At 43.4% G+C, this 22,777-nt stretch overlaps 1 protein-coding gene across 2 annotated transcripts in view; it reads right to left on the bottom strand.

The window, feature by feature from the left end:
* Positions 1-6,022: 6,022 nt before the first annotated feature.
* The window catches only part of KCNH1 (potassium voltage-gated channel subfamily H member 1), a 742,144-nt gene continuing 725,389 nt past the window's right edge, over positions 6,023-22,777 (bottom strand). For both annotated transcript variants that reach the window (XM_003410287.3, XM_003410286.4), the window contains exon 11: positions 6,023-6,880. In XM_003410287.3, coding sequence (XP_003410335.2) covers positions 6,023-6,880 — 858 coding nt within the window. The remainder of the gene's footprint in view (positions 6,881-22,777) is intronic.

Genomic DNA, 22,777 nt, shown 5'->3' with positions numbered 1-22,777 from the left:
TTAATGGGAGGTCAACTTCAGATATATGTGAAATCAATTACACGTCATACAATGATTTTCTAGCAATGCCAGACTTTGAAGGTGTCTCTGTAAAGCTGTACAGCAGGTGCGGCTGTACTTCAGGATCCTATGACAAAGCTCCTTCACATCAATTCTGTCACTATAGGGTACTTTGACACAAAATCTTGGTGTCTCTAGAATTTTTAAGTTCTACAAAGACCACAGTTATAAGTGCTATTCACATTAGAACTTCCCATGATTGAAAACCCGGGTTAAAGGTGATGGTTGAACAACATGATGAACATAATGCCACTGACTGTACATGTGACGATTGTTGAAATGGCAAATGTTTTGTTACCTACATATTCACCACAATAAAAAACAAGCAAAAAACAAATTAGAGCTTCCCAAACTCCTAGAATAGAAAATACTGTCCTTATTCTTACATCTTATATCACAATACCCAATTCAATGCCTTAAAATTAGATAAGGAAAGGCAAAAGCAAGTATCATGTATAAAATAGTTTATTACCATAATAAATAAAATTACTTTTTTTTTTTTTTACAAATGTCATTTGTGCTTATTTTAAAAATGTTGAGAAGGAAATATCAATGGAGGGGCTTGTGTGTTCCTCTTAACGTTCCCAAGCCACAAACATACAGTGGAGTTCCTGGCAAGCAGCCTCGGCTGACCATAAAAATAGCATCAGCTCATTTGCACTTCTGTTTGTCCATGCTCATTTGGACAAAGTGGCAGATGCAAAGGAAAAAGAAAACCCAATAAATGATTTGGCAGGACTCAATGGGGAGGGTGTTCATATAAGGAGAAGCCCCAGAATGACAAACTGCTCACAAGCAGAAGTGTCCTTGCTGTTTTGGCGAAATATGGGGTGTGAGCAGTCACCAGCTGATGCATGAGTGTGGCGTCTGGATAGTAAGACAATACATTCATCAGGGTGTTGTGTCGTTAATGTAAAGCAGTTCATATCCTGAATCATGATCTGCGAACTTTTCGTTCAACAACTAATGGATCTGTTTAATGGTGGAGCAGGGAAAGCACCCACCAAGTCCATCACTGGCAGACTATTCAAACCCAGTTCTAGAGGTTCCAGAATGAGTCTGATATGCTCGCACAGAATGAAGTTTCATCTGAAAATAACTGAAGCTGCAGATAGTTTCACGTTAATTCTTTTGAACTTGGGGGTCGGTGGGGGATGAAAACACCTTCACTGAGAAAATGGGCACTTTCTCAGATGGTTGCCATTGGTGCTGAGAGGACAGTGAAGTCTCCTCCAGTTGGCTGGCACAGGAGCTGGTGAAGTTCATCTTTATTGAAGCGAGCACAAAGGCAGTATGTGGAGCAATAAGAATGATTTACTGACAGAGGAGAGGCTGTCTTGGGGATCTGAGTGCAACACTGTGAGGAGGGAGGAGAGGGGAAGTGGTGTTGGCAGTTCCATCAGTTGGAGTTCAGTTCAAGGGTCTTAAGGCTAAATGTCTTTATTGCAAAACATTGTACAATATGCTATCAAATGCACATCAGCAACTTGTATCTCCACCACCAGGGCTCCCAAACTTCCCCAGAGTGTGTGTGAGACAGATGTTGGTCAGTGCAACAAGGGGAAGACGAGGATCGTCCTACACCTGGTATTTCTAGAGTTCACTTACTCCCCACACAGGCTTGGACAAACAATTTGACGGTTGGCCCAATGCCTTCACCTTCCACCTACGGATTTGGGAGGGGAGCTTGGTGGATGGGGTGGTATGGCTAAGTCTGTTGTTATCCCATGCCCAGCGATCCTCACTTCTGAAAGAGGAGTCCAGGAAACGGCCTGATGTTTGGCCAGCAATAGCGCATAGGACCTAGGAGGCTGCGGGTGAAACAGGCCTCAGGAATTGGATGACAAGAAATAAAAGCAACACATGTATTTCCAAAAGTCTGTTGGAAGGCTGCTGAAATTGGCACAGCTTTTAACATTTAGGCCCATGTTTATTGTAGCATCAGAGTTTTTGTTTTTTTTTTTTTTTTGTCACTTGTTCCCTACTAATAGCTATTGACTCTTCATACATAGATTTAGGTTGAGGTCAAGAATATAAAGAATGGTCTTAGAGAATCAAGCTAGGTACGAATATAAGGGAGGTAGGTGGGTGACGGTGGAGATAGCAGAACTGTGCACTAGACCAGGTCTTCTCAACCAAACGGCTGCCTCCATTTTCTTTCATTGGCTTGTAATGATACCCAATGGAGGAGCCCTCCACATTGCTGGAGTCGGCACCCTCCACCAAGAACACACACACCATCTTGTTTACCATCTTATTACATAGACTCAACCATCACCCTTATACCCACCACATCATGGAGGGAGAGCATATTCAACAAGTAGTCAAGTAATAGGAGCCAAAAGCAAACCAAACCCATTGCCGTCGAGTCGATTCCAACTCATACCGGCCCTATAGGTCAGAATAGAACTACCCCATAGGGTTTCCAAGGAGTGGTTGGTTGGTTTCAACTGCCAACCTTTTGATTAGCAGCCGAGCTCTTAACCACTGCACCACTAGAGCTCCCAAGTAATAGGGGCAGGGTCCCCCTATTTCAAAGCAGCCTGTCAGGATATGGAAATTGGAGCTTCCCAACGAATGACATTCAAGGTAAAGAGTTTACATCAAGCAATTACTGGGCAATGGTGCAGCACATTATACCCTGGTGGGGAAGCAGTATCTTGAGAAAATATCTTATCATGATTTTTCTAAAGTCTAAATGTTCAGTCTAATACCTAGTGACTTTTGTTCCTCTAATCGCTCTTCTGCCACCTATCTGTCCATCACACTGTGGTGGCTTGTGTGTTACTATGATGCTAGAAGCTATGTCACTAGTGTTTCAAATACCAGCAGGGTCACCCATGGTGGACAGGTTTCAGTGGAGCTTCTAGATTAAAACAGACTAGGAAGAAATCCCTGGCAATCTACTTCTAAAAATTAGCATATGAAAACCCTATGGATCACAACAGAATATTGTCCAATATACTGCTGAAAGAGGAGCCCCTAGTGGCCACAACAATGGACCTGAACATATGAACAATCACAAAGATTGTGCAGGACTGGTCAACATTTCATTCAGTTGTATATGGGGTGACCATGAGTTGAAACCAACACGACAGCAACTAACAATAACAACTCTCTCTTTAGCCACAAGACAGTGGTTTGTCCTGGAAGGTTCAGATCAGTGGTATCTGAAGTTCCTGGTCCTTGCTTGGGAGCTCAGGGTTCTGTCCTGGCAAGGCTAGGTAGTTAGCACAAAGCAGCCTGCAGCCAGGTGCATGTCATAAAAATGAAAGGGAAAAAGATTTGGCTCATTTAAAAAGTGGTTTTTCAGAGAAAACAGTTATAGCAAAAATTCCTCAAATCCCTAAATGGAGAAAAATTGGAGCTTATACAACCACACATGGTACTGTCAGTCATCCACAGGACCCTGACATGGGCATATGCCCACGCCAGGCAGGCTTCCAGTTGTCAGCACATTTGGAATCCTAGGAGTCAATCTGGTAGTACATTCACAAAATTTTATTTCTCCCAAACAATTCTGTGTTCCAAAGCCTTACCAGCATCACCTCAGACCCAGATGAGGAGTTTTTTCTTACCAGACCCCACACCCCTCAGGCAATGCTGGGGAAGGGCCTCTTCTCGCTGACTTGCAGGGTTGCTGGGCAGGAGCCTGTCGTCAAGTCCCCAGAGAGGTGGGAGGCAGTTGAAAAGTCACCAGGGGCAGGTACTTCTGAAGCTGAATATGGGAGTTACAAGGACCCCTGTCCTGTCTTAAAAGTAGTGGCTCCTAAAATTTAGAAGCAGGTTAATGAGCATGATTAAGGAAAGGCAATCCGAAGTTCCAGGGAAGCTGGTAGATGGGCTTCCCAGATATGTTATAGCCTCTGCCCTAAGGATGAGCTGGTTGAAAGCCCCACAGTTTTATCAAGTCACAAACAGTTACAATTTGGCCTTGAAAAATGACAACTCTTCTTTGTATGCTGCTGGCTGAGGCTAAATCTAATACTGTGAGCCTCAGGAAGCTAGGGCCACCCCTGTAGACCTCACATGAGAACTTGCACATGTGTAGGGGCCTCTGGGAAGGACCCTGCCCTTGACCCCTGGGCCCTGCTCCCAGGAGACATCTGCGCCAAGAGAAGACAGCCCTGCCCTGCCCTTCCCAGACAACTGGGGACCACGGCCTGGGACATGCTTGTGGCCGCTGAGCAGGGTAAGGGGTAGGTAGGGCGGGACTGGACAGGAGATGCTCAGAAACACTGAACATCTTTGGCAGGACAGGTCCTGAACTGTGAGGTCCCCTTCAGTACAGAGGAGAACCAACACCAGGATTCAGAATCTCTTCCACAAAATTATGGCAGTCATAGGTGTTAGGGATAGGGTTACCCCAGCATGACACATGTAAATGGGCCCGACACTCTCAGGCCAGAGCCTTCAAGCTGTGCCATCACAGTGGCTTGGGTCTGGAGAGCCAGTGCTGGGGAACACCTGCACTCTGAATCCCAGTCTCACAAAGAGTGGAACCTCAACCCCAGTTACCAGGGCTTAGTTTTCTGATACCTCTCGAAACGGCACATACCTAGGCTAGCTCCACTCTGCCTGGAAGACAGAGACCTCTCTTTTCTTGGATACCACTGAGAGACGCCCAAGCACAGGAACAACCTGACCCTGGGTGACTGTGAGGCCATGAAGTGCTCCAGCATGGGAGCATGGGGACTTGGATGGTCCACAGGCAGCTCCACTGTTCTGAGCCCAGGCCAGCCCCCTGGACCACAGCTCCACAACCTTTGTTCTCCATGACCTCACAGGAACAGCGTGAAGACTACGGCTTCACTCTCTTCCAGCCCCTGAAGTCCTTCAATCCTGTCTCGGTTTCTCTTGAAGTCCTACTGACTTTAGCAGGAGATAAGAAGGTTGTCTTAAAAATAAGGACGAGCATGGCTTCTAAGTGTCCTCTAATGACCCCATGCTGTGGACAAAATACAGGCTCCTGAAGAACAATCCCAATGAGAATCATAATATAAATATAGCACTGGCTACAATCATTTTTTCTGTGGTTGTGTTTGTGTCTTTGTTAATAAAGCAAGTCTGGGCTCATGACCCTTCCTGCCGATGCTCCACACCCTAAGGAAAGCCACGGGAGCCCTGGGGAAGAGGTGAGGGGAGGAGACGAAGCCAGAAGGGCCTGTGAGGTGAGGCCAGTGGCATGGAGCACAGCTGGAGATTCACCAGGGGTCTTGGAGTCCTCCTTGGAGCTACCCCATAGGAGCTGGAGGCTGAGCACAGAACAGAGAACCCCTTGATCTCGAGGGATCCTGTCCATCTCTTGCATGTGGCTTCCCTCTTTTGACTCAAGGACACCTGAGGATTCCCAGCTTTGTCTATGGGAGGCACGCACAGCACCTTCAGCTGCTTTGTGGCTGTAACCATTAGAGACAAAGAGCTGAAAGAACTCTGCCCCAGCCCTCCACTGCCCTTCAAACTCACCCATCCCAAACTTGTTACAAATGACTACTGTAGGAAAATGTATGGTGATGTCAGATGCGACTGTACAAGGACGGGGTGCTGGGAAATCCCTGTGTCCACCACAGTCAGGGGGCTTGGCAAAGGTGCCTGGCATGCTATGTACATGAGGGGCTTCCCTGTATTCTCCCACCACCTCAAAATGGCACTCTTCTCTGATAGGTTATATCTTTCATAAATGCCATGGTAGTAAAAAATTTAAAAAAAAAAGGTGAAGGGAAATACCCTTTAGACATGTGCAAAGACAGTTCAGATACAGTTGCTGTCTTGCAGAGTGGTGGCATGCTCTCGCCCCATATCTTCTTTCAGAGAGAGAACATGCCCCAGTGACTGGTCCCACTTTGATTTTCTGCCCACAAAAGCCTACTTGGAAAATGGTTGGTCTTGTGTGTGTGTGTATGGTAGAGAGGTGTCTAGAGCAGGGTTATAGGTTTCAGTCTTTTTTTTTTTAACAGACCTCTCAGCTCGCTCCAAAAATGTCTCTCTCTGACTCTGGGGACTGGGGCCTTGATATTTCAAACAACTCCTGAGGAGACTGAGAGGACCTTCTCGAAGTTAATATCCTGAGTATCTCAGAGAGCTGTTTCTCAATGTTTGCCATTTTGGTGTTCAGGGCCTTGATGTCCTCCTTCAGTTCGTGTTTCACCTCCAAGACTGTGGCCTGCAGCGTCTGCTCGGGGATGGGGTAGAAAGAATGCTTGACCTCTGCCAAGATGGGGCTCCGGTCCTGGGGACTCCTGGCCTCGCCAACGTTGTCCAGACGCAAGTCGCTCTTGGTGATGCCGCTGTCACAGGAGTCTGTCTTCTTCAGCGTGGCCTCCCCTGGCGCCTTTGTCCTCTCAGGGAGTGTCTCCATTGACTCAGCCTTGGAGACCTTGTTCCAGTCCTCGTCCTTCCCAGAAGCATCTTTGAAGCGGGCCCAACCTTTGCGCTTGGCACAGTCGCCCCCTCCCCCCTTGGGGCCCGGACACTCTGACCCTGGTGCAAGCAGCTTGGCGTGGTCTGACACCCCAGAGCTGGAGGCTGGCTGGAGGGAGATGGGTGTGGCAGGGCTTTCCCGGACAGTGACAACACTGGCCTTCACAATGTTGTGGTTGGCCGAAGCATGCTCTGTGAGTATGTTTCCCTTCTCCACATCCATGTCATCAAGGTCCCGGCCTCCTCTCTCTGCAGCTAGCCTGGCCTCTTTTTGCTGTCGAAATCTCTGGAAGAGTCGCCGGACAGGGTGGTCTGGGGGCAAGATCAGGGGGGCCTCATTCTTCCGTTTCATCCGCTCTTCCTCTTCCCGTTTCACATCACTGATCTTCCGGAACACAATCTGGAGTGAGACAGAAGGACACAAATGTGTTAACCTTGGGCAGTGGCTCCAGCAACAAAGTTCAGCCCCTCTGCCTCATCACCATCTCTCCTTCTAGCCCCAAGGCCCCCTGAGGAGCTGAGGCTCACGATGTGTTCACATGCCTGCCAGGCCTCCTAGGCTCTTCTCAGTGATGGAAATCACTGTCCTTTTCTTAACACCCTTTCCCAGCTTTCCAACAGCAAGGAGTTGGTTCTCCCTGTCATCCTTCAAGAGAAACAAGCCCCCATCCACTCCATCCCCCACATGCCATGAGCCAGAGACTCCACACAGAATTTTCCCCAGAGACAGTCCTGGCCTCCAAGAGGGGCCTCCTTCAACCTGTCCCTGGATAAAGTTCAGAATCACCTGGGGAGCTTTACAAAAATCATTTTTCTGACCCCGCCTTCAAACTGAGTATATTTGAGTCTCCAGAGGGGAAGCCCTGGAATCTGTAATTTTCAAAGCTCCACAGGTGATTCTGATGAGTGAAAGTTTGAGCACCCTAGTGTAAACCACACTCAAGGGCAACAGGCCTTGACCCCCAGTCAAGGCTGCCATTGCCACCCCAGATCTGGACCCTAAGTGAGTGTGGATGAAAAGTCTCACAGGGAAGCCCTCTCTGTCCTTGGGGAGCTTACAGTGAAAGAAAGGCCCATGACCTTACACATGAGCTTGTCCTCTCAATAATAACAAACACTTGGACAGTGCTTTGTAGTTCACAAGGCACTTTATATTAGCTCATGTTTTACATACAACAGTACTACAAGGTAATTGAGACATACTGTTATCCCATGTTCAAGAAGAGGAAATCAGGGTTCAGAGTGGCTCAGTGTCACATAATGGATATGTGGCCAGGCAGGGACTTGCACCCAAGCTGTAAAGCCCCTGGATTTATTAGATGGCCAATAGGTACTTACTGGCAATGGCAATAGCTCGTACAGAACATGGACAATCTTTGTGAAATCTGTCTCTGAGTACAGTATAAGCCACAAATTAGAGGGCTTTCCCCTGGGCCAACATCTGATTATTTCTACCTATATCACACATGGAAGTTACACCTTGGGACATGTTTTGACTCATTCTATATCTGAACTTGTGGGAAGCGACCTCCAATATTTGTCTTTTTTATGTGAATCCCTGGTTTGGGGGCCAGAGACCTGGAGATCATTGAAAATGAGAAGCCTGTGGAACACTTAGTGATGATGGTTGAACAACAAGATGAACATAATTAATGTCACTGAACTGTACATGTGACAATTGTGGAAATGGCAAGTGTTTTGTTACCTATATATTTGAGGGGAACAACAGCTTTTCCACCATCATAGACTAGCCCCAGAACCTCCCCTGAGGATTTTCAGTGTTCTCTGAAGACACCACTCATTTAGATTCTCAGATATAACCAACAGAAGCCTGGGTGGTGCAATTAGTTTGCAATCAGCTGCTAACCTAAAAATTGGTGGTTTAAAACCACCTAGCCACTCCACTGAAGAAGACTGCTTCCATAAAGATTACAGCAAAGAAAATCCTATGGAGCAGTTCTACTCTGGCATACATGGGGTTGCCATGAGTTGGAATTGACTGTCAATGGCAACTTTTTTTTTTTTTAATGCATCTCATGTGCACCCGCCACTCATCTGTCAGTGGTCGCTTGCATGTTGCTATGATGCTGAACAAGTTTCAGCAGAGCTTCCACACTAAAATGGACTAGGAAGAAAGGCCCAGTGATCTACTTCCAAAAATCAGTCAGTGAAAACCCTGTGGATTACATGATTCCATCTACAGCAGGCTACGGGGATGGCTCAGGACTGAGCAGCGTTTCATTCCATTGTGCATGGGGTCACCATGAGCATGAGTTGGAGACTGACTCGACGCCAGCTATCAACAACAAAGCACAAAGGAACCCAATAAACATTTAACTGCTTGATGCTAGTGATTAATCAGCAAAGTGTGGGCAGACTGGAGGCTCCAGCCTGTCATCTCAGTCAAGCTCCAGTCTCTGGGTGACTTCACACTCTAGTCACTAGTATGGGGAGGGGAGGGTTGGTTCTGCCACCTGTCTTGCCACCTAGTTAAATCTTCAAGCACCATTGCTTGGGTCATGATAAGTGGCTTCCGATGCCACTGAGCAGAGATTTCTCTCACCAAAGTTTGAGTGCTTCCCTGCCCCATCCCTCTCCTTCCTAGCTGTGATTTTGTATTGGCTTCTCCTAGGCCCTGCTCAGCCGTGCCCCATCTGCTGCTGTCTTCTAGTCCACAGATCCAAGCCACAGGACTCTGAAGAATCCTGAGCTCTCTGGAGAGGGCCAGAGAAACCCAACTCAAGACATCACAGGGATGGAGGGATGATGATAAGTACCATCAGGACCCTTTTCTAAGAACCCTTCTCATTCATCCTGAGCTCTGAGTCAGATCATGGACAGTCTTCCACCTCTGTTCCTTCCTGTGTGCTGCTCTTTGTTCTGGGAATGGCCCCTGCCCTCCATCTGACATCCAGATCCTCCTCACACCAAGGTCCAGCTCAAATATCACCTCCTCCAGAAAGTGTTCCCTGATTCCACTGAGCTCTGAGTAATTGCTCCTGCCTCCTAACTCAAACAGCCCTTTCTGTGCTCATACCGCTCTTCTACCCTAATTACTCTCCATCTTCCATCAGTCTATAATAGAGATCCCTACTCACACTCCTCCTTACTCGCACTCCTCCTTAGGAAGGGAAGGAGGGAAGAAAGGGAAGAAGGAATGAGGGAGGGCAGGAAGGATAGAGTAAGACAGAATGAATGAGAACCTAGAATGTACTTACAAGAGAATATGACTTTTAGAGCTGATTGCTCTATTTCCTGCCATTTATTTTTGTGGGACATCTGATTCTTAACAGAATCCCCCCTTTTATTTGAACTACTTACTCTGAGTGGGTTTCTGTTCCTTGCAAGGAACAATCCCTGAACAAGATGCCAGTTATTGGCACCCTTATCTTATTCCTTCTGAAAGTTCCCTGAGGGCCTACACAGTACTTTCATATGCCACATTGTATGTTTTACTTTTTAAAAATTGATTTATTATCTGCTCTAAGAGAGCAGGGTTTATCTGTTTTGTTCATATATCTGGCACTTAGAAAGTGCCTGGTACCTAGGGGGTCCTCAGTGAATATTTATAGAGTAGATAAGTGAATGAGTACCAGATTTCAGCTAATGAATCAATTCAATATTAAAGGTAAGAACACTTGAGACTTGAAATAAAGTATTTTAAGACAAAAGAAAAGGAAGTACTTCTTCAGATACTGAGGAGTCAACACAAAGCTTATCCCAAGAGATTGTACAAGAAAGTATACCAATAGGTTGACAAAGGCTTAATATACATTCATAGTTGACAAGTGGTACCTCCTTGAGGGTATAGAGGGCACTGTGCTTTTCAACCAAATGTCCTGTGAGTCAGAATTCTTCACTGTGTGGAGTGGAGCCCCTGGCCTGACCCAGGCAGCATATTCTGATGTTGCGGTCACATTGTCAGTAATGGATGGGGGGTGGGGGGCGGACAGTTCAGGCACTCACAGGTTGGGGCTGTCCTTAGGAGGAGACATGGGTGTCTGGGTCTTTTGAAACCTCTTGCTTTTCCCAAAATGTCTTCCTAGTGCTGCCCTCTGTCATCGTGTGTGCCACAGGCAGTGCCACCTGAACATCACTATCTCAACCAGCGGGCAGGTGAACCAGGGAAGAGCTTCTTGACCTACAGAAATGTCTGAGCCTTCCTTTGAGAACCAGAGAAAAAACAGCCATCTCCAAAGGATGCAGCCAAAGGAGTTCTTACAGAGGTGATGTGATCTGGCAGCTTGATGATCTGAGGTCTAGGGCTCTGCTTACTGATATTGGTTGCTTTTTTGAAGAAAGCTTGTCATGGAGGCTTTGTCTCTGAGGCAGCCATGACCACACACTTGCCAAGTCTTTTAGAGTTGAGTGGGCAGCGTGGCAGCATGACTCATGACAATGAGGTCTGTGTAGCACTGCCAGGCCCAGCAGTGCTCTGTCGGGAGACGCTCCAGAGTTCTCCATGGCAGGAGTGTGCCCCAGCAATGATGGACCAGACCCCATAACCCAAGATGCTGTCTATGCTCAATAGGCTCTGACTGGTGGCCTGGGAAACAAGTCTGTCCAGATTTTCCAAAGTGTTCCATGGGTTTTAAGAGGTGTTTAAGCACTTGACTGCTAGCTGAAAGGTTGGTGGTTCGAACCCACCAGCTGCTCCAAAGAAGAAAGATATGGCAGTCTGCTTCCCTAAGGATTTACAGCCTTGGAAACCCTATGGGGCAGTTCTACTCTGTCCCATAGGGTCGCTATGAGTCAGAATTGACTCCATGGCAACAGGTTTGGTTTCATGAGGAAAATCAGCCAATGAAAACCCTATGGATCACAATGGCCTGATCCCCAACCTATCATGGGAATGATGCAGGGCCAGGAGCATTTCATTCTGTTGTGCATGTGGTCACTATGATTGGGGGACTGACTCATCAGCAGCTAACAACAATGAGCCAAAAGAACAAAAAAAAAGTTTCCAGGTGAAATATGTTAGAGCCACACTGCAATGTTAGTAATTGCTTTACTACAGGACTTCCCAGAGCCTTAACATTTAATGTGCCTTATTAATGCCTAACAGGAAAACATCATGTGAGGCATTTCTTAACCTCTTACCCCTAGATCCTCTCTTTTGAAAGGGTTATTGTTGTTAGAATCTGTTGAGTCGATTTTGACTCACAGCAACTCCATATAAGGGTAGTGCTGCCCCGTAGGCAGAAGCTTTCATTGAGCAAGGTATGCATGCGCTGAATTGTATTCACTTGCTAATCCATGGTGAGCAATTTCACATGGGTTTCACCACATCACTGACGTCATGGGGACAGGTGAAACTGTGCCCTGCAGATTGTTGGGGAGGCAGAATTAGGCCTGTGCATACCTTTCTTTTATACCTTACTTATTGAGTAATCCAGCCCTGCCCCTAGGGTTTCCTTGGCTGTAATCTTTAAGGGAGCAGATTGCCAGGTCTTTCTCCTGTGGAATTGCTATGTGTGTTCGAACTGCCAACCTTTCAATTAGCAGCTGAGCGCTTAACTGCTGCACTGCCTAGGCTCCTTTTTGGAAGGGTAGTGTTCCTGGGAAACATTGACATTACCAATGTGTCAATGTGGGGAGGATGGAATGCCCTTTGTATTTGAGCGAAGCCCTGATGGATGGGAAGGGCATTTCCTGCATCAAATTGCTGAGCCCCTGGTGTTTAGGGTTTGGATCTCCATCTGTAGATGCATTGCACCCTGATGGATGGGCCTAGATCAAGTCGAAACTCCCTGACATGACTTATGAGGCACACATGATCTGGTCCCTGGTACAGGGTTGAATGATGGTCCCCAAAAGGTAAGTCCACATCCTAACCCCTGGAACCTATGAATACTACATTATATGGCAAAAGATGTGATTAAGTTAAGGATTTTGGGAGGAGGTGCTTATTCTGGGTTATCCAGGTGGCCCCTAAATCTAACGAAAAGTGTCCTCGTAAGAGAAGCATGCATAGAAGAGGGAGGACATCAGAGAAGAGGAAGAGGCAATGCCACCAGGGAAGCAGAGACTTCAGTGATGTAGTCACAAGCCAAGGAATTTTCCCCTAGAGCCTTGGGAGGGAGCACTTCAGACTTGTCCCTACTACAACTTGATTTTGGACTTCTGACCTCCAGAACCGTGAGAGGATAAATTTCTCTTGTTTTAAGCCACCCAGTTTGTGGTACTTTTTACAGAAGTCATAGGAAACCAATACATGGCTGAACTCTGCTGTCCTCCACCCCTCAGTCACTCTATATGCTCCAGCCACACAATTAGTTTCAGGTTCTGGAAAACCCCTACTCACTCTGCCTGAAGTTCCCTTCAATATCTCATCCCCTGCCCCATCCCTACTGCCTGACTTCTATGTGACTTTCAGCATTCAGCTTAGGAGTCATCTACTCCAACAAGCCTTCTCTGAATCTCCCCTACTCCTGGGTCAGGAACCCTACCTAGTGGTACCACACCTGGGGTGCCACAGGTATCTCATCACAGGTAGTTGCAACCATTGTGAGAGGAACCCTTTGCTTGTTTCTCTTTTCCTCTAGGCTAAAGCTCTTTGAAGGCAGGCATAATGCCTTACTCAGTTTTTTCCTCCATTATCAGCTTCATGCCTAGTGTATTTTTTGTATTGCTGTTAGACGCCATTGAGTTGGTTTCAACTCATAGCAACCTTATGTACAACAGAAAATGAAATACTGCTGGGTCCTAGGCCATTCTAACAATCTTTGCTATGCTTCAGCCCATTGTTGCAGCCACTGTGTCAATCCATCTCATTGAAGACCTCCCTCTTTTTTGCTGATCCTCTACCTTACCAAGCATGGTGTCCTTCTCCAGGGACTGGTCCCTCCTAATAACATGTCCAAAGTATGTGAGACATAGTCTTGCCATCCTCGCTTCTAAGGAGCACCCTGACTGTACTTCTTCCAAGACAAACTTCACTCTTCTGGCAGTTCATGGTACATTCGATATTCTTTGCCAACACTGTAATTCAAAGGCAAAAAAAATTTTTTTTTGGTTGTCCATATTCATACTCCAGCTTTCATATGCATTTGAGGTGATTGAAAATATCATGGCTTGGGTCAGCACACCTTAGCCCTGAAAGTGACCCTTTGCTTTTCAACATTTTAAAGAGGTCTTTTGCAGCAGATTTGCCCAACCCAATGATTTCTTGACTGCTGCTTCCATTGGCATTGATTGTGGATCCAAGTAAAATGAAATCCTTGACAACTTCAATATTTTCTCCATTTATCATGACATTGCTTATTGGTCCAGTTGTGAGGATTTTAATTTTCTTTATGTTGAGGTACAATCCATACTGAGGGCTGTAGTCTTTGATCTTCTTCACTTTCAGCAAGCAAGGTTGTGTTATCTGTATATGGCAGGTTGTTAATAAGTCTTCCACCAATCCTGATGCCACGTTCTTTTTCACATAGTCCAGATTCTTGGAATATTTGCTCAGCATACAGATTGAATAGGTATGGTGACAGGATACAACACCTTTCTTGACTTTAAACCATGGGGTATCCCCTTGTTCTGTTCGAGCAACTGCCTCTTAGTCTATGTACAAGTTCCATGCAAATACGATAAAGTGTTCTGGAGTTCCCATTCTTTGCAATGTTATCCATAGTTTGTTATGATACACACAGTCGAATGCCTTTGCATAGTCAATAAAACACATCTTCCTGGTATTCTCTGCTTTCAGCCAAGACCTACCTGACATCAACAATGATAACCCTTGGTTCATGTTCTCTTCTGAATCCAGCTTGAATTTCTGGCAGTTTCTTGTTGATGTATTACTGCAACAATTGTTTAGTTATCACCAAAATTTTACTTGCATGTGATATTAATGATATAGTTTGATAATGTCCACATTCTGTTGCGTCACCTTTCTTTGGAATAGTCACAAATGTGGATTTCTTCCAGTTGGTTGGCCAGGTAGCTGTCTTCCAAATTTCTTGACATAGATGAATGAGTTACCTCCAGTTCTCCACTCATTTGTTGAAACATCTCAATTGGTATTAAGTCAATTCCTGGAGTCTCGTTTTTCACCAATGCCTTCAGCACAGCTTGGACTTCCTCCTTCAATATCATCAGTTTGCTATCTCCTAAAATGTTTGAATGGAGATGAATTCTTTTTGCTTCAGTGACTCTGTGTATTCCTTCCATCTTCTTTTGATGCTTCCTGCATTGTTCAATATTTTGCCCACAGAATCCTTCAATATTGCAATTGGAGGCTTGAATTTTTTCTTCAGTTTTTTCCAAAATTTAGAAATGCCAAGCTTGTCCTTCCCTTTTTGTTTTCTAACTCCAGGTCTTTGCACATTTCATTATAATACTTTACTTTGTCTTCTCAAGCTGCCCTTTATAACCTGTTCAGTTCTTTTGCTTCATCATTTCTTCCCTTTGCTTTAGATACTCAACGTACAACAGCAACTTTCAGAGTCTCTTCTGACATCCATTTTGGGCTTTTCTTTCTTTCCTGTCTTTTTGATGACCTCCTGCTTTCTTCATGTATGATGTCCTTGATGTCATTCCACAACTCGTGTGGTCTTTAGTCATTAGTGTTCAATGTGTCAAAGCTATTCTTGAGATGGTCTCTAAAATTCAGGTGGGGAGGTGGAGCCAAGATGGCGGAATAGACAGACACTTCTGGCGAGCCCTCTTTACAACAAAGACCCCAAAAAACAGGTGAAATGAGTATATTTGTGACAAGCTGGGAGCCCTGAGCTTCAAAGGCAAGCTTAGAAAATGAACTGAGGGGCAGGGGGAGGAAGAGACCATTCAGAAGTGGAGAGGAGTTACCGGACCTGAATCACAGGGAGCCCTCAGGCACCATTCCTGGAGCAGTGGCAGCGGTGGGCTGGCACTAGTGTTTGGCTGCAGTTTCCTCAGGGAGAAGCAGCCAGCCGCACAGCCTGCGCACACCTCCAGAACCTGAGAGGGACAGTGCTCTCGGCAAAAGCTAAGTACTTGCATATGTTTTGCCATGCCCCCCCCCCACCAGGCCAGCTTCAGTGGCTGAATTCCTTGGGCCTGAGATAGGCAGTGTTGACCACCTAGAGCCATCCTTCCAACCTTGGGGAAGGAAAAAATTTGCAAGTGGGGAAAAGATAATTTGCTAGCTCCACTAACCGGGGGAGCTCAGAACAGAAGCGGCTCCTGTACAGGCACAAAGCATCTGTGGACTTTGAGCACATTTCCCTTCTGTGTGGACCTGTGTGGGTCTATATCAGGAGAATAGGCCCTTGTTGGCAGACTCCAACCGTTTCACCTACGCGGTGGAGAGGTGGGTGTTTGATATTTGACATGGCTTTGCCTATTTAACAAGGTCCTCACCTACCCACATCAGGGACCTAAGGACTGCGAGCTCCAGTCAGGTCACCCAGCCACACATGACAGGAGTCCAAAGATAACTGGTACCACCCAGTCCTTACGACCAAAAACTTTGGGTGCCCATGGTCCGTCTGCAAAACCCACCCACCTGCACGCTGTACGGAACAGGGATGAGCTTTCCTCAGAGACACCCCGGGGTCGGTTCTCAGCCCCCTGCCTTGTTCAGAGCATGACCCCCTGCTGCAATCAGACACCAGTATATATGCCAATCACCCCTGCCACTCTAAGACTTTAGGACAGAGCCTGTGCCACACATTTGATAATCAGCTACCTGGAAACCTGAGCTGAATTCATACAAGAAAAGGGAATGGACTCCTAGACTGGTATACCTGATAATACCTCTAGCCATCTGGGGACAGGACACCAGAGCTCCAAAGGCAAAAATGATCAAGCTAGCTCACTCAAGCAACCCATAGGGGTATACCAAAACAAAACAAAGCAAGAAGCTATGACACAGTAAGCAAGCCTAAACTAATACAATAACTTATAGATGGCTCAGAGACAACAGTCAATATCAAGTCACATAAAGAAACAGACCACGATCACCTCAACAGGCTCTCAAAACAAAGAATCCAGGGATCTTCTAGATGAAAGTGCATTCCTGGAATTACCAGAGGCAGAATACAGAAGTTTAATATACAGAACCCTTCAAGACATCAGGAAGGAAATGAGGCAATATGCAGAACAAGCCAAGGAACACACAGATAAAGCAATCGAAGAAATTAGAAGATTATTCAGGAACATAATGAAAAGCTTAATAAGCTGGAAAAATCCATAGACAGGCAGCAATCAGAAATTCAGAAGATTAACAACAAAATTACAGAATTAGCTAACTCAATAGAAAGTCAGAGGAGCAGAACTGAGCAAGTAGAAGTTAGAATTTCTGAACTCAAAGATAAATCACAGCACTAATATATGTGAAGAAAAATCAGATAAAAGAATTAAAAAAAATGAAGAAACCTTAAGAATCATGTGGGACTCTATCAAGAGAAATAACCTACAAGTGATTGGAGTACTAGAACAGGGAGGGATAACAGAAAATACAGAGAGGATTGTTGAAGATTTGTTGGCAGAAAATTTCCCTGATATCGTGAAAGATGAGAAGATATCTATCCAAGATGCTCATCGAATTCCACATAAGGTAGATCTTAAAAGAAAGTCACCAACACATAATCAAACTTGCCAAAAGCAAATATAAAGAGAGAATTGTAAGAACAGCAAGGGATAAATGAGAAGTCACCTATGAAGGAGAGCCAATAAGAATAAGCTTGGACTACATGGTAGAAACAATGCAGGCAAGAAGGCAATAGGATGACATATTTAAAAAATTGAAGGAAAAAAAATTGCCTGCCAAAAATCATATCCAGCAAAACTGTCTCTTAAATATGAAGGTGAAATGAAGATATTTCCAGATAAACACAAGTTTAGGGAAATCGTAAAAACAAAACCAAAACTACAAGAAATACTAAAGGGAGTTCTTTGCTTAGAAAATCAATAATATCAGGTATCAACCCAAGACTAGAACACTGGGCAGAGCAACCAGAAGTCAACCCAGACAGGGAAATCCAAAAAAACAAAGCAAGATTATAAAAAAAAAAAAAAAAAGCTCAAAACAGGATAACGGCGATGTTATTATATAAAAGAAGACAACATTAAAGTAATAAAGAGGGACTAAGAAATGTAATCATACACCTTCCATATGGAGAGGAAGATACAGCAATACAAAGAAATAAAAGTTAGTTATAAATTTAGAAAAATAGGGGTAAATAATAAGGTAACCACAAAGGAGACAAACTATCCTACTCATCAAAATAAAATACAAGGGAAAAATACAGACTCAGCAGAAATAAAATCAACAACAACAAATATGAAGAAAGGACAATATATGAAGAAAATCTACTCAGCATATAAAATCAAGTGGGAAAAAGAAACTGTCAACACACAAAAAAAGACATCAAAATGATAGCACTAAATTCATACCTATCCATAATTACCCTGAATGTAAATGAGCTAAATATACCAATAAAAAGACAGAGTGTAGAAGAATGGATTGAAAAAACAACATCCCTCCATATGCTGCCTACAAGAGACACACCTTAGACTTGGAGACACAAACAAACTAAAACTCAAAGGATGGAAAAAAATATATCAAGCAAACAACAATCAAAAAAGAGCAGGAGTAGCAATATTAATTTCTCACAAAATAGACTTTAAATTTAAATCCATCAGAAAGGATAAGGAAGGACACCATATAATGATTAAAGGAACAATACACCAAGAAGATAAAAACCATATTAAATATTTATGCACCCAGTGACAGGGCTGCAAGATACATAAAACAAACTCTATCAGCATTGAAAAGTGAGATAGACAGCTCCACAATAATAGTAGGAGACTTCAACACACCAGAGGACATCCAGAAAGAAGCTCAATAAAGACATGGAAGATCTAAATGCCACAATCAACCAACTTGACCTCATAGACATATACACAACACTCCACCCAACAGCAGCCAAGTATACTTTCTTTTCTAGTGCACGTGGAACATTCTCTAGAATAGACCACATATTAGGTCATAAAGCAAGCCTTGGAAGAATCCAAAACACTGAAATATTGTAAAGCATCTTCTCTGACCATAAAGCCATAAAAGTAGAAATCAATAACAGGAAAAGCAGGGAAAAGAAATCAAACACTTGGAAACTGAACAATACCCTACTCAAAAAAGACTAGATTATAGAAGACATTAAGGATGGAATAAAGAAATTCATAGACTCCAATAAGAATGAAAACACTTCCTATCAGATCCTTTGGGACACAGCAAAAGTGGTGCTCGGAGGCCAATTTATATCAATAAATGTGCACATACAAAAAGAAGAAAGGCCAAAGTCAAAGAATTATCCCTACAACTTGAGCAAATAGAAAGAGAGCAACAAAAGAAACCCACAGGCACCAGAAGAAAACAAATAATAAAAATTAAAGCAGAAATAAATGAAATAGGAAACAGAAAAACTGCTGAAAGAATTAACAAGACCAAAAGCTGGATATCCGAAAAATCAACAATATTGAGAAACCACTAGCCAAACTGACAAAAGAAAAACAGGAGAGGAAGCAAATAACCTAAATAAGAAATGAGATGGGCGATATTACAACAGACCCAACCGAACTTAAAAGAATTATATCAGATTACTATGAGAAATTGTACTCTAACAAATTTGAAAACCTAGAAGAAATGGAAGAATTCCTAGAAACACACTACTTACCTGAACTAATACAGAGGTAGAACAACTAAATAGACCCATAACAAAAGAAGAGATTGAAAAGGTAATCAAAAAACTCCCAACAACAACAAAAAAAGCCCTGGTCCGGACGGCTTCACTGCAGAGTTCTACCAAACCTTCAGAGAAGAGTTAACACCACTACTACTAAAGGTATTTCAGAGCATAGAAAAGTAAAGAATACTACCAAACTCATTCTATGAAGCCACCATATCCCTGATACCAAAACCAGGTAAAGACACCACAAGAAAAGAAAATTATAGACTATATCCCTCATGAACATAGATGCAAAAATCCTCAACAAAATTCTAGCCAATAGAATTCAACAACATATCAAAAAAAGAATTCACCATGACCAAGTGGGATTCATACCAGGTAGGCAGGGATGGTTCAACATTAGAAAAACAATGTAATCTACCACATAAATAAAACAAAAGACAAGAATCACATGATTTTATCAATTGATGCAGAAAAGGTATTTGACAAAGTTCAACACCAATTTGTGGTAAAAACTCTTAGCAAAATAGGAATAGAAGGAAAATTCCTAAACATAATAAAGGGCATTTATACAAATTCAGCAGGGAACATCACCCTAAATGGAGAGAGTCTGAAAGCATTCCCACTGAGATCCTGAACCAGACAAGGATGCCCTTTATCACTGCTCTTATTCAACATTGTGTTGGAGGTCCTAGCCAGAGCAATTAGGCTAGATAAAGAAGTAAAGAGCATCCAGATTAGAAAGGAAGAAGTAAAAGTATCTCTATTTACAGATGACATGATCTTATACATAGAAAACCCTAAGGAATCCTCAAGAAAACTACTGAAACTAATACAAGAGTTCAGCAGAGTATCGGGATACAAGATAAACATAGGAAAATTAGTTGGATTCCTCTACACCAACAAAAAGAACATTGAAGAGGAAATCACGAAATCAATACCATTTACAGTAGCCCCCAAGAAGATAAAATACTTAGGAATAAATCTTACCAGAGATATAAAAGACTTATACAAAGAAAACTATAGTACGCTTCCACAAGAAACCAAAAGAGACTTACATAAGTGGAAAAACATACCTTGCTCATGGATAGGAAGACTTAACATTATAAAAATGTCTATTCTACCAAAAGCAATCTATACATTTAATGCAATTCCGATCCAAATCCCAATGACATTCTTTAATGAGATGGAGAAACAAATCACCAACTTCATATGGAAGGGAAAGAAGCCCTGGATAAATAAGGCATTCCTGAAAAAGGACAAAGTAGGAGGCATTATTTTACCTGATTTTAGAACCTATTATACTGCCAGAGTAGTCAAAACAGCCTGGTACTGGTACAGCAACAGATACATAGATCAATGGACAGAATAGAGAATCCAGACTAAATCCATCCACATATGAGCAGCTGATATTTTACAAAGGCCCCAAAACAGTTTAATGGTGAAAAGACAGTCTTTTTAACAAAAGGTGCTGGCATAACTGGATATCCATCTGCAAAACAATGAAACAAGACCCATACCTCACTCCATGCACAGAAACGAGCTTAAAATGGATCAAAGACCTAAATATAAAATCTAAAACAATAAAGATCATGGAAGAAGAAATAGGGACAATGTTAGGAGCCCTAATACGAGGCATAAACAGTATACAAAACATTATTAAGAATGCAGAATGAAAACTAGGTAACTGGGAGCTCCTAAAAATTATACACCTGTGCTCATCCAAAGACTTCACCAAACAAGTAAAAAGACTACCTACAGACTGGGAAAAAGTTTTTAGCTATGACGTTTCTGATCAGCACCTGATCTCCAAAATCTACCTGATACTGTAAAAACTCAACTACAAAAAGAAAAATAACCCAATTAAAAAATGTGCAAAAGATATGAATAGACACTTCACTAAAGACATTCAAGTAGCTAACAGATACGTGAGGAAATGTTTACGATCATTAGCCATTAGAGAAATGCAGATCAAAACTACAATGAGATTTCATCTCACTGCAACAAGGCTGGCATTAATGCAAAACACACAAAACAATAAATGTTGGAGAGGCTACGGAGAGATTGGAACACCATACACTGCTGGTGGGAATGTAAAATGGTACAACCACTTTGGAAATCGATTTGGTATTTTAAAAAGCTAGAAATAGAACTACCATAGGAACCAGCAATCCCACTCCTCGGAATACATTCTAGAGAAATAAGAGCCTTTACATGAACAGATATATGCACACCCATGTTTATTGCAGGACTGTTTACGATAGCAAAAAGCTGGAAGCAACCAAGGTGCCTATCAACAGATGAATGGATAAATAAATTATGGTATATTCACACAATGGAATACTACGTATTGATAAAGAACAGTGATGAATCTGTGAAACATTTCATAACATGGAGGAACCTGGAAGGCATTATGCTGAGTGAAATTAGTGGCAAAAGGACAAATACTGTATAAGACCAGTATTATAAGAACTTGAGAAATAGTTTAAACTGAGAAGAAAACATTCTTTTGTATTTAAGAGACAGGGTGAGAGAAGAGTATTCACTAATTAGATAGTAGATTAGAACTACTTTAGGCAAAGGGAAAGACAACACACAATACAGACGAGGTCAGCACAACTGGACTAAACCAAAAGCAAAGAAGTTTCCTGAATAAACTGAATGCTTTGAAGGGCAGTGTAGCAGGGGCAGGGGTTTGGGGACCATGGTTTCAGGGGACATCTAAGTCAATTGGCATAATAAAATCTATTAAGAAAACATTCTGCATCCCACTTTGAAAAGTGGCATCTGGGCTCTTACACACTAGCAAGCAGCCATCTAAGATGAGTCAATTGGTCTCAACCCACCTGGATCAAAGGAGAATGAAGAACACCAAGGACACAAGGTACTTACGAGCCCAAGAGACAGAAAGGGCCACATGAACCAGTGACTACATCATCCTGAGACCAGAAGAACTAGATGGTGCCTGCTACAACCGATGACTACCCTGACAGAGAACACAACAAAGAACCCTGGAGGGAGCAGTAGAGCAGTGGGATGCAGACCCCAAATTCTCATAAGACCAGATTTAATGGTCTGACTGAGACTAGAAGGACCCTGGTGGTTATGACCCCCAAACCTTCTGTTGGCCCAGGACAGGAACCATTCCTGAAGCCAACTCTTCAGACATGGATTGGACTGGACAATGGGTTGGAGAGGGATGCTGGTGAGGAGTGAGCTTCTTGGATCAGGTGGACACTTGAGACTATGTTGGTATCTCCTGCCTGGAGGGGAGATGAGAGGGTAGAGGGGGTTAGAAGCTGGTGGAACGGACACGAAAAGAGAGAGTAGAGGGAAAGAATGGTCTGTCTCATTGGCGGGAGAGTAATTGAGAGTTTTTTTTTTTTAACCCCATAAAAAAAATTTTTTTTTTTTTAACCCCACAGCAAGGTGTATATAAGTTTTTGTGTGAGAGACCGATTTGATTTGTAAACTTTTACTTAAAGCACAATAAAAATTATTTTTAAAAAAATCAGTGGGATATACTCAATGTCATGTTTTGGTTCACATTAACTTGTTTTAATTTTCTTCAGCTCTAACTCGAACATGCATAAGAGCGATTAATGGTCTGTTCTAAAGTCGGCCCCTAGCCT

This window comes from Loxodonta africana, chromosome 20 (genome assembly GCF_030014295.1).
Source record: "Loxodonta africana isolate mLoxAfr1 chromosome 20, mLoxAfr1.hap2, whole genome shotgun sequence".
Lineage (NCBI taxonomy): Eukaryota > Metazoa > Chordata > Mammalia > Proboscidea > Elephantidae > Loxodonta > Loxodonta africana.
The sequence above is the reverse complement of the archived record's forward strand: the minus strand, read 5'-3'. Positions and strand labels throughout refer to the sequence as shown.